At 35.4% G+C, this 14373-nt stretch overlaps 2 protein-coding genes across 8 annotated transcripts; both read right to left on the bottom strand.

Moving 5' to 3' along the window:
• Nucleotides 1-315: 315 nt before the first annotated feature.
• Nucleotides 316-6418, bottom strand: LOC126698612 (tRNA-specific adenosine deaminase TAD3). 7 transcript variants are annotated; one of them, XM_050395966.1, is made up of 11 exons: nucleotides 6169-6417; nucleotides 5571-5612; nucleotides 5340-5465; nucleotides 5149-5200; nucleotides 4913-4986; nucleotides 4692-4780; nucleotides 4460-4542; nucleotides 4076-4175; nucleotides 2603-3052; nucleotides 1926-2038; nucleotides 316-871 (listed from the first exon to the last, which is right to left on the bottom strand). In XM_050395966.1, exons 3-11 carry the CDS (start codon nucleotides 5440-5442, stop codon nucleotides 697-699), a joined length of 1239 nt encoding a protein of 412 aa, XP_050251923.1. In that variant the 5' UTR covers nucleotides 5443-5465; nucleotides 5571-5612; nucleotides 6169-6417; the 3' UTR covers nucleotides 316-696. The 7 variants fall into 7 exon arrangements, with proteins under 7 accessions (XP_050251923.1, XP_050251918.1, XP_050251920.1 ...); XM_050395961.1 differs by having other exon boundaries at nucleotides 4692-4813; nucleotides 6169-6416; XM_050395963.1 differs by having other exon boundaries at nucleotides 4692-4813; nucleotides 5340-5462; nucleotides 6169-6416.
• Nucleotides 6419-6849: 431 nt separating this feature from the next.
• On the bottom strand, nucleotides 6850-11308 carry LOC126698613 (single-stranded DNA-binding protein WHY2, mitochondrial). The gene is made up of 8 exons (XM_050395968.1): nucleotides 11148-11308; nucleotides 9786-9907; nucleotides 9533-9630; nucleotides 9342-9434; nucleotides 8844-8938; nucleotides 8560-8633; nucleotides 7821-7909; nucleotides 6850-7249 (listed from the first exon to the last, which is right to left on the bottom strand). Exons 1-8 carry the CDS (start codon nucleotides 11177-11179, stop codon nucleotides 7124-7126), a joined length of 729 nt encoding a protein of 242 aa, XP_050251925.1. The 5' UTR covers nucleotides 11180-11308; the 3' UTR covers nucleotides 6850-7123.
• Between the last annotated feature and the right edge of the window lie 3065 nt (nucleotides 11309-14373).

Here is a 14373-nt window from a genome sequence, read left to right as displayed (position 1 = left end):
AACATGTATCCACTCTCTCATTAGATACATATAATACCACCTTATAGAAAAGCTTTGCATGGTTCTATTTTGTGCTAACTAATTGGCAGGCATGACAAGTTATTCATTAGATGTTTTCTCCGCACAAGAACCAATTTCACAAGTATTAAATATATTGCCTCTAAAGATTTCTCTAAATTAACAGCTAACAAGTAACGTTTACTCTCTAGTCATAAAACAATGCATTAGAAATTTTCACTGTTTGTACAGTGTTTGATTTTCCAAATTTTTAATGACTGTTTTTCGTTAATTACAACCGTAAAACACAATGAAGCCTGACTCATGCAAAGCCTTACGGCCTGCTTATAGTTATATCTTCATCATTCTGGTGATTGCTTAAAAGAAACTCTGCCATGATTGTATTCTGCCTGACATTCTTCATTATATGTTCTAAGATTTTATGGTCTACATGCTAAACAAAACTGAGAAGAATAAAAATTGGTTTACATGTAAAACAAAACTGACTGCATATAAAGAAAAGATGCATATCAGTATCCAAGGGCCTTCTTTTAACTTAGCACAAAAATAAAATACTAAAAATGAGGCAATAAATCACATTCATCTCATTGGGCAGGTATGAGGAACCTCAATGCTGGTGCGTCCCTAGCATCATCAGGACCTCCACATACTTGTTAACTAACAAGAGATAAAATTTTGTTATAATTCCACACTTAACACCTCTTCAGGCAACAAGACCCTGAAAACGGCGTAGTGATGATTTAAGCTTTTTTCTCCCTGCAATCTGTGAACACTGCCCAAGGCACCAGCATTAGGATTTGGGAAAGCATAAAAAATGCGCCTAATTCGTTGATGGACAAGTGCCATTGCACACCTATTACAGATAAGAGGCAAGGTATCAGAAATTGGATATCTTTGAAAGAAGAAAAAAAAAATCAAGCAATACATAAAACTATACAAAGACTTTGGTAGAGTGAATCAATAATCATTTTCTGACAATGATGATATGATTAGAACTGAAATCTTAATGCGTACATATTATCAGTCGGAACTTTCATTGGAGACCTTTAAATCACATAATGTCCAGCATTAATGTAAACAAAGTCTTCTTTCAAAAAATTTGGTGTAGATTCTTTCCATCACTTTTGTTAGAGTCCAGAGAACAAAATGTAGAAGAGATTTTGTAACAATGCTGCGAGAATTATTGTCTTTTTTTAAGGTGGGGGATAGAGTCAAGAAATGATATCAAGAGAACTCAAAAGAAGAAAAACTTGTTTCATCAGCCAGAATGACCTGAGCCTGAGCAACTTATAACCAACTTATCTCAATTGCAACCTTCTGCTTGAACCAAAAAGGCTAAAAGATGATGTTTAATACTTGCAAACTTCTGTTTGAGCCAATAAGGCTAGAAGATGATGAATAATACTCACAACATTCAGATGTCAAGCAGGCCAAAATGAATTATGCTTAGGCTGCTTTCACAAAGTATCACAAGACTCAACCAAAAGTGAGAAATCAAAAAAATGGATAACAGCCTAAGACACTCAAGTACTTATGATTAGTTGTATCCATATCTATCAACTAAATTTAATTTCCAACCCATTGAGCAGCATAAAGCAATTGATTGAGAGCAGTGCCACGTCCTTTGCTGACAGCATAGATAGATTGCACAAGTAATAGAGACAAATATTCATTTTACCAACAAAAGATACCAAACAGTAGGTAATGCACTCACATTAATCCATATCCAAGCAGCTGATACTTGATAACAAAACAACCAAGAGCTATCTTATATAACCCTTAGAACAAACCATACTACTCTTAGTGGAGTTGTAAAGTCTTAAAAGCTACAAAAAGCTATCTTACTTTTGAGAAAATAAAATATGACCAAAAAAAGAGGGAAGGTTTCTTGTGTCTAGCAAACTTACATTGTACATGGCTCCCAAACAAGGTAGATGTCATACCCAGTACATAGATAAGGTCTGGCTGCTACAGGATGACAACCTTCAGTAAGAGTATCCAGTTTCTCAGTGTCCTCAACCTGAAATAGTGTAATATTTGCTGACATATAGCATTTAACACTATGAATCTTCAAAAGAAACATATAAAAAATTTATTCAACGGAAATGATGCTCCCTAGTGCCTCAGAAGTTCTGTTTCCACAGTTCTACCTGCTGTGGAAGCAGATAACACAGTTCTAACAATGACAGGCCCCTCATACAGTAATAGTTTAAAATATCTTATAAATGCAAAGGTATTGGAGGACCTTTCAGGAAACTACAAAATCCACCCAAGAGAAAAATAAAATAAAAAACTTATAAAATAGCATGAATTGTTCCATACGGAAGATGATAGCTTTCTCTTTGTTTTCAAAAAAAATCCATAAACATGGTATTTCAAACCCAATACAATTCAGAAGATTTCTTTTTGTTTAAAAACCCTCTTTTTAAAACCACAATAGATATGTATTATAAGTATATAAGGCACAGCAACAAATACTAAGTGCACTCTGTATATGTTTTGCCTGGAGCAGCCCTATTTAGTGGATCCTAAAATTGGCCCAATAGAAAGTTCTACAGTCCAAACAGAGATAAAGGTAACTCACATTTTCAAGATTGACTTTTTGTCTTTTTGCTGGAGAGCTGGTGGAAGAATGCATATGATCCAATTCAAAAGACTTATCTTCATTGTCACCCAAATCAGGGAAAAGTTGCCTATCTCTAGCAGCAGAGCATTCAATCGCTACAATAGCAGCATGTCGTAGAGGGTGCCAACAAGAAGAATTTGGCATATATAATTCTTGCTCAGACCACCGCCAAGGGTATAAACAAGAGGCACCGGTACATAATTGTTTGAGTTCGCTGGTGGAACCATTTGAAGGTATAGTGTCATGGGTTATTATTCTATTGGAATTGGAATGAGAAATGCAGGTATCTGGCACTTTAAAGGAGCTGGTTTGATTGTTAGTGGGAATATTCCAAGAGCAAATTTCATCACATGCACTTGCAATCACTTTCTTAACTGAAGGATCCACTATCACCGCAGCATTAGTTACCTGCAAAGCAGAGCAAAACAGGAAGATAAATATATAAAAAATTGATCATAGCCTCAGCCAGTGGTGAGGCTATGATGATTTGTACTCTTGATGATTTTGAAGCACTGTAAAGATTGACTGGGATTAATTCCTAAGGTGTCATACATCTTCAAATACAGTCTGCTTTATCTCTCTTTTTAAGTACAGTTACCTATTTTCAAATCCCCATTGTGTTAACCACATCTCTTACCCACCAGGATATGTGATGCCCCACTTTTGCCATTTTTAGACTAGACTAACTACATTAAGAACCCAACCAAAAAGAAATAAGCTCATCTCACATTCTCACTCTCTACCTAGGAGGAGACTGCTCAACTTGGAAATTCTCCACCTCATCAAACTAATCTGATGCATCAATTGAATAAACTCAAGATCCATGATAAGCATATTACAAACCATTAAATATAAGATTTACTGAGTGAGACATAGGTTAAGAGCTCGAGCAACCCAACCCAACTCAAATTTTGTATCTATTTATTGTCTATATACTCCCATTTTATATACTTAAACAACCTTTTTATGGACATAAACCCATTTCCATGTAATACAGAGTTATTGTCTAATATACTCCCAACCCATCAGTCCGCACCACTTAAAGAAGGTAAGACATTACGACTGTCTTGAGTACAAGTTTTATAATTTAAAAAGTTTTGCTTCTCAGCTGACAAAGATGTAGGCATTGAACTCCTATACTAGATTACATGACCAATATAGCCCCAATTAAAACAAATTATGCTACCCCAAAATTTTTTTTTTTTAATAATAAAACCAAGTATAATAAACAATCCTACCCCAGTTTAACTTGGCTAGAGAAAACCAAATGAGAAATTAGTCTTAACTTGAACGCTATGAGCTTATGCTTAGTCAAGTAGTGGAACAGGTAACTTACTCAACTAATGGGAATGGATTCAGTTGAATAACCCAATCTATTAAAGTCAAATCATCCCTAAGACACATATATTTAAGAAAAGATGAGTAATATACCAAGCCATCACCAGATTTTGCCAACTCAACAGCAAATCTCATGAAGCTGAAAACTGATTGTGAGTCCTCTTCATTAAATCCAGTAATGCCATCAATATTGCTGTACTTGAAAGAAAAAACCAATAGCAGAAGCAAATCAGGATGTTACTTGAATGTGTGTGTGTGTGTGTTATATATGCATATATCGATAGAGATATCCCAAGATTATACCTAAAAAGAAGATAAAAAAATTATCAATGAAGCCTATGCCAAATGCTAAACTAGAAAATAATTATTAATTTCATGTAACATTCACCTATGTCATCAAGCACCATACTAGGATAACTAAAATGCATGACCAAATACCTTTGAACAAAAATGTTAATATTATAGCAAAGGGCTTACTAGGTTGGTGGATGATATGACGTTGGCCAAAGCTTGCATTGTTCTTCCCACTCTTCTTTTGATGATGCGGGAAATTTGCAAACCTAAAAGATTAAATTGAAGATTAAAACATATTAGTCTTAACTAGACTTGAGTACTATATATATATATATATATAAAGTTATTTTTCAGTAAAAATAATTGTAAACGAGCATTGATATAGAAATTGATAAAACAGAAAAAGAAGACCCACTTTTGTAATAAAAGCACTCAACTGGTAGGAATTGACAAGCTCTCGAACATCATGTTGCATGGTGTCCAAGTGACTGTCATTTTCAGATGCTAGACATAAGATGACTAATAACTCAGTTTTCCCTATCAAGTCAGTTACATTTCACCATTATATTCTGAAGACATTGAAGTAAATAAATAAATATATATATATATATATATAAGCATTGCATAAATAAATACCTCCTTCGAGCTGCTTTTTGCGGATCCGCTTCACATGGCGGAGATTTTCTAGTGGTGCTATCTGATTTAATCGCCTAGCAAAAATTCCACACAAAATTTTATTAAATACAATTCACAACTATATATTATGGTATAAGAATGGTGTTTATTTTTGTATCAGCCCATGTTGTCCATATTCTAGAATGTAACATTTGGATTACAAAGAACAAAACAGCGCAAATTAGAAAGTAACTAACCTTATAAGAGTGTTAGCAAGCTTTGGGTCAATGATTGAAGCAAAAACATTCACTATACATGCATACAAAGAAACACGAAATATAAGTTTATGGAAGATAAAGATTGAATGTATGTATCATATTGAATAATAAAAGCAGAGATAGAGACAGAGTAGTATGTATGAATGGGGGGATTGGCAAAGTAAAGTAACCAGTGGGTTGTTGTTGGTTGGGCGGTATGGGGGGCTTGTCTGGAATGTAGAGGATTTGCCACCTATCTCTATCTCTATCTCTATTTGTGTCATTCTTCTTCATTTCCCAAATTGTTGGGAGCTCTTCTGCACAATACCAACTAGAATTTGAACTAGAACTAGAAGAAGGATAAATCAAAATAATAAAATTTAAATTTAGGAATTTTAGCACTTCAAAATGAATAGGCTAACCTTCTAACTCATAATATGGCTCAGCAACAGCATACTCAAAAACTGGAATGATGTTTGATTAAAGGAAATTGAACAATATCATTATCAACTATTGCAAAAATGGCAGAAGAACGAAATATATAATAAATGAAAGTTTTCCATTATGTTTCTTCGTTCTTTTACTATTAACAAAAGTTTCTATGGAGGCGTAGCTGTAATAGAGTTCAATTCATACAGTATGTTATAATTGTTAACATCACCTCATAGCATTGTTTCATAACCAAGCCTTTTCTACAAATATATTAAACAGAAACTGATATCAATAGAAAAGGGGAAAAGAGAGAGAGAAATATTTGTTCAAAAAATGATAAAGCAAATGTTGAAAATCTCAGAGTTAGTTTTAGCTACTGTTATATGAGTTGTATTGATAAAGAGTATTATAAATAGATGAAGATAGAATAATAGAGAAGTTGATCAATCTCAATTTCTCTTTCCTTCTATTTCTTTTTCTTCTGGTTTAGTGTATTATTCCATTTACTGCTCTTTGAAAAAAAAAGACAACCAAACGAACTCACAAAAGCAATTGAAACAGTTAAAATAAAGAAGAAGAAACACTCACCTTGCTTGGGTCTGTCTTAGAAGCTAGCGGCAAGGCAACAACTGAACATTTGGGAGATTGGAAGAGGCGAGAGAAAAAACAAATGGAAGAGAGAGCGGGTTAGGCTCTTTCAAACCCTAACTTCAGAAAACACCACACTGGAAAACAAAAGTAGACTGACGGGCAATGGTGGAAAGCTATATGGGAGAGAAGGCAGTGACAGTTGAGGGTAGCTGCGTTTCGTTTGAAAGAGAGTGTGGCTTTTGGACTATATGCCGGGCCGGCGGGGTGGGTGTTGGGCCAGTGTGAATTGGTCTATATGGACCTTTCTAACTTGGTGGCCCAGTATCCGTAAAGGGAACTGGGTATGGTAGGGCACCAATGAATTGGGTCGGGTAAGGAAAACAAATACTAATGCACTACCATTTGATTGGGTAGAGCAGCCCCGCATCCGGTGATCAAAAAACACCCTATTTTGTTCCTACTTCTAATCTTCTAGCAAGTTTCGTTCAGTACCCAAAAAAAAGCCAGATTCTGGGCTTAGATTACTTTTTAGTTTTTACTATGTATATTGCATACAGAAAGTTATTCACGCATTCAAGCAAATATTGTACAAGTTCCTCTCAAGGCACATACACATAAGTGGAATACAGCAAATATTTGTTGGCCATGTATAGGATTAGCAGGTGGCAGCACTAGGAATTTAACACACTTAAAATTTAAAATTTAACATAATAGCGTCTCTTTTCATGCCAATCCTCTTTTTCTTTACTACTACGAATTTCATTCGGAAAGACAGAAAAGGAAGTCTTTAGTTATAGAATACAAGAAGTCTACATAATAAAGGCACACAGTTTTGGCAAAGCCCACAAAACAATCTTTTCCGAATTGATGACCGATGCACAGGGACAACATTACAAATGGCAATTGGAACATCATTCTAAATCCAAAAGTTGTTGATCCAGCAGTCATGACTTCATTTGTCCCACTCCGAATCCAAAAATTGTGGATCCACCTTTGATGGGAGCCCCACTGTGCGTCTTGAGTCTCTTGAAGGATTATTAGTTAACCGGTCCCAACCCAAGATGTGGGGCAAAGCAAACTGCAAAACAAATCAAAGTGAATGTTGACCTCAAGAGGTTAATTACATGGGAAGAAATGCTTCTAAATGATTTAAAACCTCACTCAGCATTTAAAAATAAAAATTAATACCTATTGATGAGTAAGTGAGTTTGACCTATATCAATAAATAATGTACTTATGTCCAGATCTAAGGAATTAATCCCACCATTGAGGATTGGAATTACTATCTTCAGAGTGTTTTCATCATTATGATACAACCTTTTCCTACATTTCTCCCACTTAATCCATATTATGAATTATGAGAACCAATGGTTGCACAATGCTTCACAAGTACTGAGTTTCACTAGTTGCCAAACTTCACAAACCATTTCTTCATGTGCGCATGTAGTAACCAATAGGTAACTTTGTCTATTTCACTAAAGATGGTGATAAATTTATTTCAATGCAGTGAACGTCACACCAGCTGTCATGAATTCGATGATCACTATTATCCTATAAAAGATTTTCCTATTGCCATGATTTCAATTAACTGAATAAAAATACAAACTGAAGGAAAGGGTAAAGTGGATAAAGTTTTTATTTGGTCATACGCTGCAAGCTGTCTTCATCACTGCAAATTCGGCAGTTGTGACAGGAACAGTGAAGAACTCTTTGGTTTTAAGAATATTGTTGACAACATCTGCCAAAAAAGAAGCACATAAATAATTGGGAAAAAATAAAAAAGGTTAATAATTCAAAAGGAAACTGTGGAACTAATAAACTCAGGCAAACAATATGTCAAAAAAATATATCTCAAAACTTCTGTAGTTGAGTATAAATCCACTTATCATTTGTAGCCAAATCAAATCTCAATATGAAAGCATGAACCTAGTATGTCTATCACAGCACATCAGCTTCACTCACTCCTAACCTCCCTAGACATTGCAACAATGTCCCAAAGAATCCTAGTTTTCAAAGTTGTTCTAGGGATATGATTCATAATCAATGGCCATTAGAACAACTACCAGAAACACACTCTCCAATCCCACAAACTAACATAATTTATTTTCAAAATGTACATATTTCTGCTCTAACATACAATCCAAAATATCACTAGAGAGGTAATATTAATAAGAGGCAGCTCTCCAGAGCTCCAATCATAAATAAACAAACATCAAGTCTAACAAATCTAGATAGAATTATGTATAAGAACGAGCTTTGATACAAAAACTGATTTAGCACCACTTCAACAAGAACAGAAAATAAAACAAACTCAGGAATCAAATATAAGCAGAAAGAGTAAGTGAATTTGAGCAAGTCTGTGCAAATATAAGCAGAAAGAGTACTTACTCAAAGAAATAAGATAGCCAGTACCATCTGCATGCGCCTTAATTGTTAAGCTCTTCCTGACTTGACCCGCATTACTGCAGCATAAATTGCTCATCAAGACTAAGCACGTACTTTTTATCATATGGCATTAAGATAGAAAAAAGGATGCTTGCACAACAAAACAATAAGATGATGCCATCTGAACAACTTTGTTTAATCACAATATAATTCTTGGCCATCACAAATTAGGTCTACAGATTACAAATATTTCCATGAGAGTAGTATGTCGAGGAAAAAAAGTCAACCTTGATAGCATTGATGGATCATGAAAGAATTCACAAGAATCTTTTGGACCCAAGCTTATCATAGACCCTACCTCTGTTGGAGACAAAGCAAACACCTACAAAACATCCACTAAATTGGTCAGTTAAGCCGTATGGAGAAACAGCATGTATCAGCTAAAAGGTGCATAAAATTAGCCATGTGTCAATCATTATGGCAATTAAACAATTAGACATTCTGGTTACTGCTTGTCCATGTGAAAGGTGCAATGACCTGGGGATCTAAATTATAAGTAGATTAAGAAAGTAATGACAAAGAAACTAAGAAAAGTTGCCAATAACCTCTATCTTAAATTGCATCTCCTATTCTTATAAGAAAAAGGTTGAGACTGAGGTTATTGGGAGTGTTGTCACTGCATTTGTGTCATTGTAAAATATTTTCATCTTTGACCAAGGTCAACAAAACAAATAGGGGGTAATTACCAAAAAGAAGGGGAGGGGGGGGAAGCTAAGAAAAGTTACCTGTCTCTTCTCATTATCATACTTGCGCTCACCAATAGCAGGTAAGAACTTCATCATCATGACACCGCGGCGATCAACTACAAGACTACCAGACTATGCAACAGAAAATATATAAATGAGGAGAGGCATAATTCAACTCCACAGAAATAGGACTTGAATAATTGTAAAAGCAACCAAAAAAACAATCATACATCCAACTTGGTGAAAGTTGGGAGAACAGGAGTCACAGAGAGTGCAGCTTTGCCCTTATAAACCGAATATGGAGCAAATATTCGATCTGCAATATATCCTGCAGGTTTAGTTCCCAATGAACAAGGATGATCAGACCATAATCAATCATTTGATTTAAAAAACCAAAAAAAAAAAAAAAAAAAAACAACAACAAAAAATAAAATAAATAAATGAACAAAATCTTGAAAGTATTCCACATAAATGAATTAGAACCTTTAGCAGCAGAATTCTCTCTAGCATTTGATATCCCAGCCCGAGATGTAAAAGCATACAACCGTGAAGCATCTTTAACATCACCAGCTTTCCCATATAACAGTTTTTCAGACAACTGGCTCCTGTGGTTAATAAATGGAAAGAGTATTTATGGAAGATTTATGCGTTTAACTCAAGACTGCAGCTTACATGTGTCAAAGTTAGTGAAATTACTAAGATATAATGGCAGCTAAATTAAAAAGATAACTAATTTTATTGCAATAGTTTTTTTTTTTTTTTTTTTGGGGGGGGGGGGGGGGGGGGGGGGGTTGTGGTTCAAAACAAAATCAAATTCTTGTAACAAACTATCAATAAAGCCATTTTAAGTCCCACAAAAAAAAAATAAATAAATGAACAACTATTACCCATGAAAAAGAGCGTTTTCATGCAAAAGACACAGCATTCACACAATGCAAGGTACCTATTACTTAAGGCGTATATGTAATGGAAAGCAATTATAGCCTACCAACCATAAGAACAATTTAACATGGTACAAAGAAAATTTGAATACCCAAGATTAGGGATCTACATCAACAATAATAACAACCAAGTCTTGGTCCCAAAATTTTGAGGTCTGTTATGGATTTTCAATGGACTAACCAGGATAGACCACATTTACACCATTCTATGCAGCATTGCTAGTAGGCGATGCCCCAACATGTATCTTTAGTGGAATGGATTCAATCATAATAAAGTGATTAAATTTTACACTAGCAAAATCAAAATCAAGGTGCAATAAAAATTATTTACCCCCCTTATTATTCTTCCTCATTTCAACTAAAAATGTGAGAAACCACAACGTGCAAGCCTCTTGCTACTAGAAAGAACACAACAATTAGTACCTAAAATTAACCATTCACTCAGTTTCGAGGTGTGGAATGAAAATAAATGAAGTTACAATCTAGACCATGTATAGCTAAATAGCCATACAGCATTACAAAACTTTAGAATTCATATTACCCAAATAGAAACAGTGACCATGTATAGCTAGTAATGGCTATAGCATCATAAAAGTTCACAATAGAGAAAGCACAGGCATCAGAAGTTACAATCTTGACCACCCAAAAAATGAACAAAATTTTGTTTATATTACTATTAGGGGTAATCGGAGTGGATGATTTTGGCGAACGAAAATCCCAATTCCGGGACACCGAAAGCTTGAATTTTTGAATGTTGTTTAGATAATCGGTGCGGTGGGCAAACAAGAACGAAAAGACAAAGAGGGTAGTACAACTACAAGTAGAAATGAGTGTGAGTTTGGAAAACAAAGAAACAAAGGTTTGGATTGAAAGTAAGATTTAGTAGTCTTGAAGAAATTGATACCTGGAAGGTAAAAGGCGCGCTAGCTTCATCATTTTCAAACACTTTACTCTCAGTCTCAGACCGATTTTCTTTCGAAGGATAAACTCTGACACTCTGATTTTTATTTTGGGACTGTATTTACTATTTGAGCGGTACGTTATTAGTTTTCTTTTTTTTTTCAATAATTCATTTTGTTACTTGCTAGTTACTATTGCAATTTCACTCTAAATAAAATAAATAAATAAATAAATAAATAAAATACTATTGCAATTTAGGCTGTGTTTGGTTCTATGTAAATGGATTTTCGAGCGTAAAATAATAGGGCTAAGTACAGTAAATCCACCTATGGTATGACCTGTTTTTACTTTGCCTACATGTGTTTCAATCATTTACATTTTGTCCATCTGAATTTCAATCTGTTACCCATCCGTTACTCACCTCACCATCAGACGTTAGAAAAATATTTTTTTATTCAAAATCAAAACATAACACGGATAAAAAACACGAACCCACTCTTCTTTTCCTCGCGAGCCCTAGAAACACAAAAGTCCCTGTAGACACCACATTCTACATCTAATATTGTAATATTGCTGCAAGTGTGAACCTAAACGAGCAACAAGTTGTTCGAAGGACTAAAATCCTGGTAAGAAATTAGTCATTGTTTGGGTTTTTACTTTGGGCTTGTGGTTATTTTATTGTTTTTTGAGTAATCAATCAATGGTCAATGTTACTTGTAATGGAATGAGAATATTGGTTGTGTTTGTTGATGTTTATGAAAAATGTGACCACCTGTTCTTTGGATTTGTGTTTGTTTATGGGCATTTTGTCTGTTGTGGTCATTGTGTCTCACAGTGGACTCAAGTTTCTATTGGGTTTAAATTTTAATGTTTGCATGTGAGATTTAGTAAAACAGAATCAAAAGCAAAGCAGAAAATATGGTCTCTTTATGTGTGTTGCATCCTAAAAGTAAAATAGAAACATGCAAGTATTTACTTTTTTGTTGTTTACAATTCTTTAATTATTAATTGTATATGTGTAAAATGGTAATTTGTTATTGCAGATGGATGATGAGAAAGTGAAATTGGAGGTACATTATGGGGGTGCTTTTCTGTGGAACCCTAATTTAAAATACTTTGGTGGGAAAGTTGAAACAGTGTATAAGGATCCTAATAGGCTTAGTTATTTTGAAATACAAGGTATATGTGAGGAATTGGGAATTGATGAACCGTGTAGGGTTCATTATTTAGGTCATGGGGGCAACTTGGAGCAAGACTTGAGGCTTATACAAGATGATCAAGATGTGGTGCCCATGTGCAAGCCTAATAAGGGAGGGCCAAGAGACACCATCATACTATATGTGGAGAGTGGTAATGCTTCACTTGCAGTTGAAGTTCCTGATGGTGCAGGGGTTGGTGCAGGAGTTGGTGTAGGGGCTGTTGCAGGGGCTGCTATAGGAGGTGCAGGGGCTGAAATAGGGAGTGGTGCAGGAGTTGTTACAAGGGGTGATGGTCTAGAGGAGGAGTTTGATTGGTTGAATAAAGGTTTGGAAGGAGAAGACTTTGCTGATGACATTTTTGGTGAGTCTTCTCCACCTCACACAGTGCCATCTGAGCCTAATACTGTTCCAACCACTGATACACCTCAGCCAAACACAAATACACCTGGCCCAAGTAATGTTCCTCCTCCAAACATAGATTTAGATGAAGAGTGGGTTGAACCAGTTTTAGAGGATGATATTGTAAGTGTGGATGGTTCTGATGATGAGCAGAGGCCTGGCAATTTGGAGTTCAATGAGAGGACTGATATGGAAAATGCTAGGTTGGTAAAAGGGAATAAGTTCCCAAACTTCAAAGTATTTAGGAAGGTTTTGAGGGAGTATATGATTCAACATCACATTGATATTAAGTGAAAGTTGAATGAGAAGAAGAAGATTTCTGTACATTGTAAGAACAATTGTGGATGGAGGCGTTATGCCTCAATGGTGACTGGAAAGTGCACATTTGAGATCAAGACACTTTATCCTAAGTGTACCTGCCCCCTAACATTCTAAAATGAGCAAGTTACATCAGTCTATGTAGCAAACAAGTATTTTGAGGATTTTGGTAAGAATCCTAATTGAGAGGTCTCAGGTGTTAAGCACCATGTGATGCAGAAGATTTCAGTTGATTTAAGTATTAGTTAAGTGTATAGATCAAGGAAGGTAGCTAAGGGACTGATTACTGGGAATGAAGAGGCTCAGTATGGCTTACTTAGAGATTATGCAGAAATGATAAGGAGGACAAATGTAGGAAGCAAGGTGATTCTGCAAATAGAGATGGAAAATGAGGATGCAGAACCCAAGTTTAAAATGATTTACTTTAGGTACAATGCTCAGAAGGTTGGCTTTCTAGGTGGTTGTAAACCCTTTGTTGGGCTGGATGAATGTCACTTGAAGGGTAGGTTTGTGGGCAATTATTGTCTACCACTGCCAATGATGGAAATGACAATATCAAAATATATTCCCAGTGGCAATGGTTGTGGTTGAGCAAGAGAACAAAAACAGCTGGATCTAGTTCTTAGAGCAATTTGCAAATGACATTGGCAGGCCATAGGAGCTCAATCTAGTATTCATTAGTGACAAGCAGAAGATATTATCATGCTTGTTTGCTTACCTTACTTGAATGCTTACATGTTTACCTTTTTACTGACATTGAATGCTTGCTTACTTGATTGCAGGGCCTTCTACCTACAATAGAGACTCTATTCCCAACTGTGGAGCACATATAAAACAACTTCAAGGTTAACCACAAGGGCATGGAGTTGAAGAGTGTACTATGGATGTGTGCTGGCAAAACATCAGCCAAGGAATTTGAGAGGGGGATGGACCATCTTAAGAGTTTGGATAAAGAAGCTTGGAAGTACCTAGCTAATATAGAGTCTGCACAGTGGACCAGATCCCACTTCTCTACAAGAGCTTTAACAGATTGTCTGGTAAACAATCTGAGTGAGAGTTTTAACTCTATGATTGTGAAGGCTAGAGACAAGCCTATTTTATAAATGCTGAAGTGGATCAGAGTTAGGCTCATGACCAAGCTGTATACAAAGAAGATTGACATAGAAAAGTATCGTGGCAAGTTGTGTCCAAGCAAACAAGACAAGTTGGAAAAGTTAAAATTAGAGTATAAGGGCTTCTATGCAATGCCATTTGGGAGGTTTATATATGAGATTGACAATGAAAGGGAAAGACATGTGGTGAACTTGGTAAGGA

This window comes from Quercus robur, chromosome 9, assembly GCF_932294415.1.
Source record: "Quercus robur chromosome 9, dhQueRobu3.1, whole genome shotgun sequence".
In the NCBI taxonomy this organism is placed as follows: domain Eukaryota; kingdom Viridiplantae; phylum Streptophyta; class Magnoliopsida; order Fagales; family Fagaceae; genus Quercus; species Quercus robur.
The sequence above is the reverse complement of the archived record's forward strand: the minus strand, read 5'-3'. Positions and strand labels throughout refer to the sequence as shown.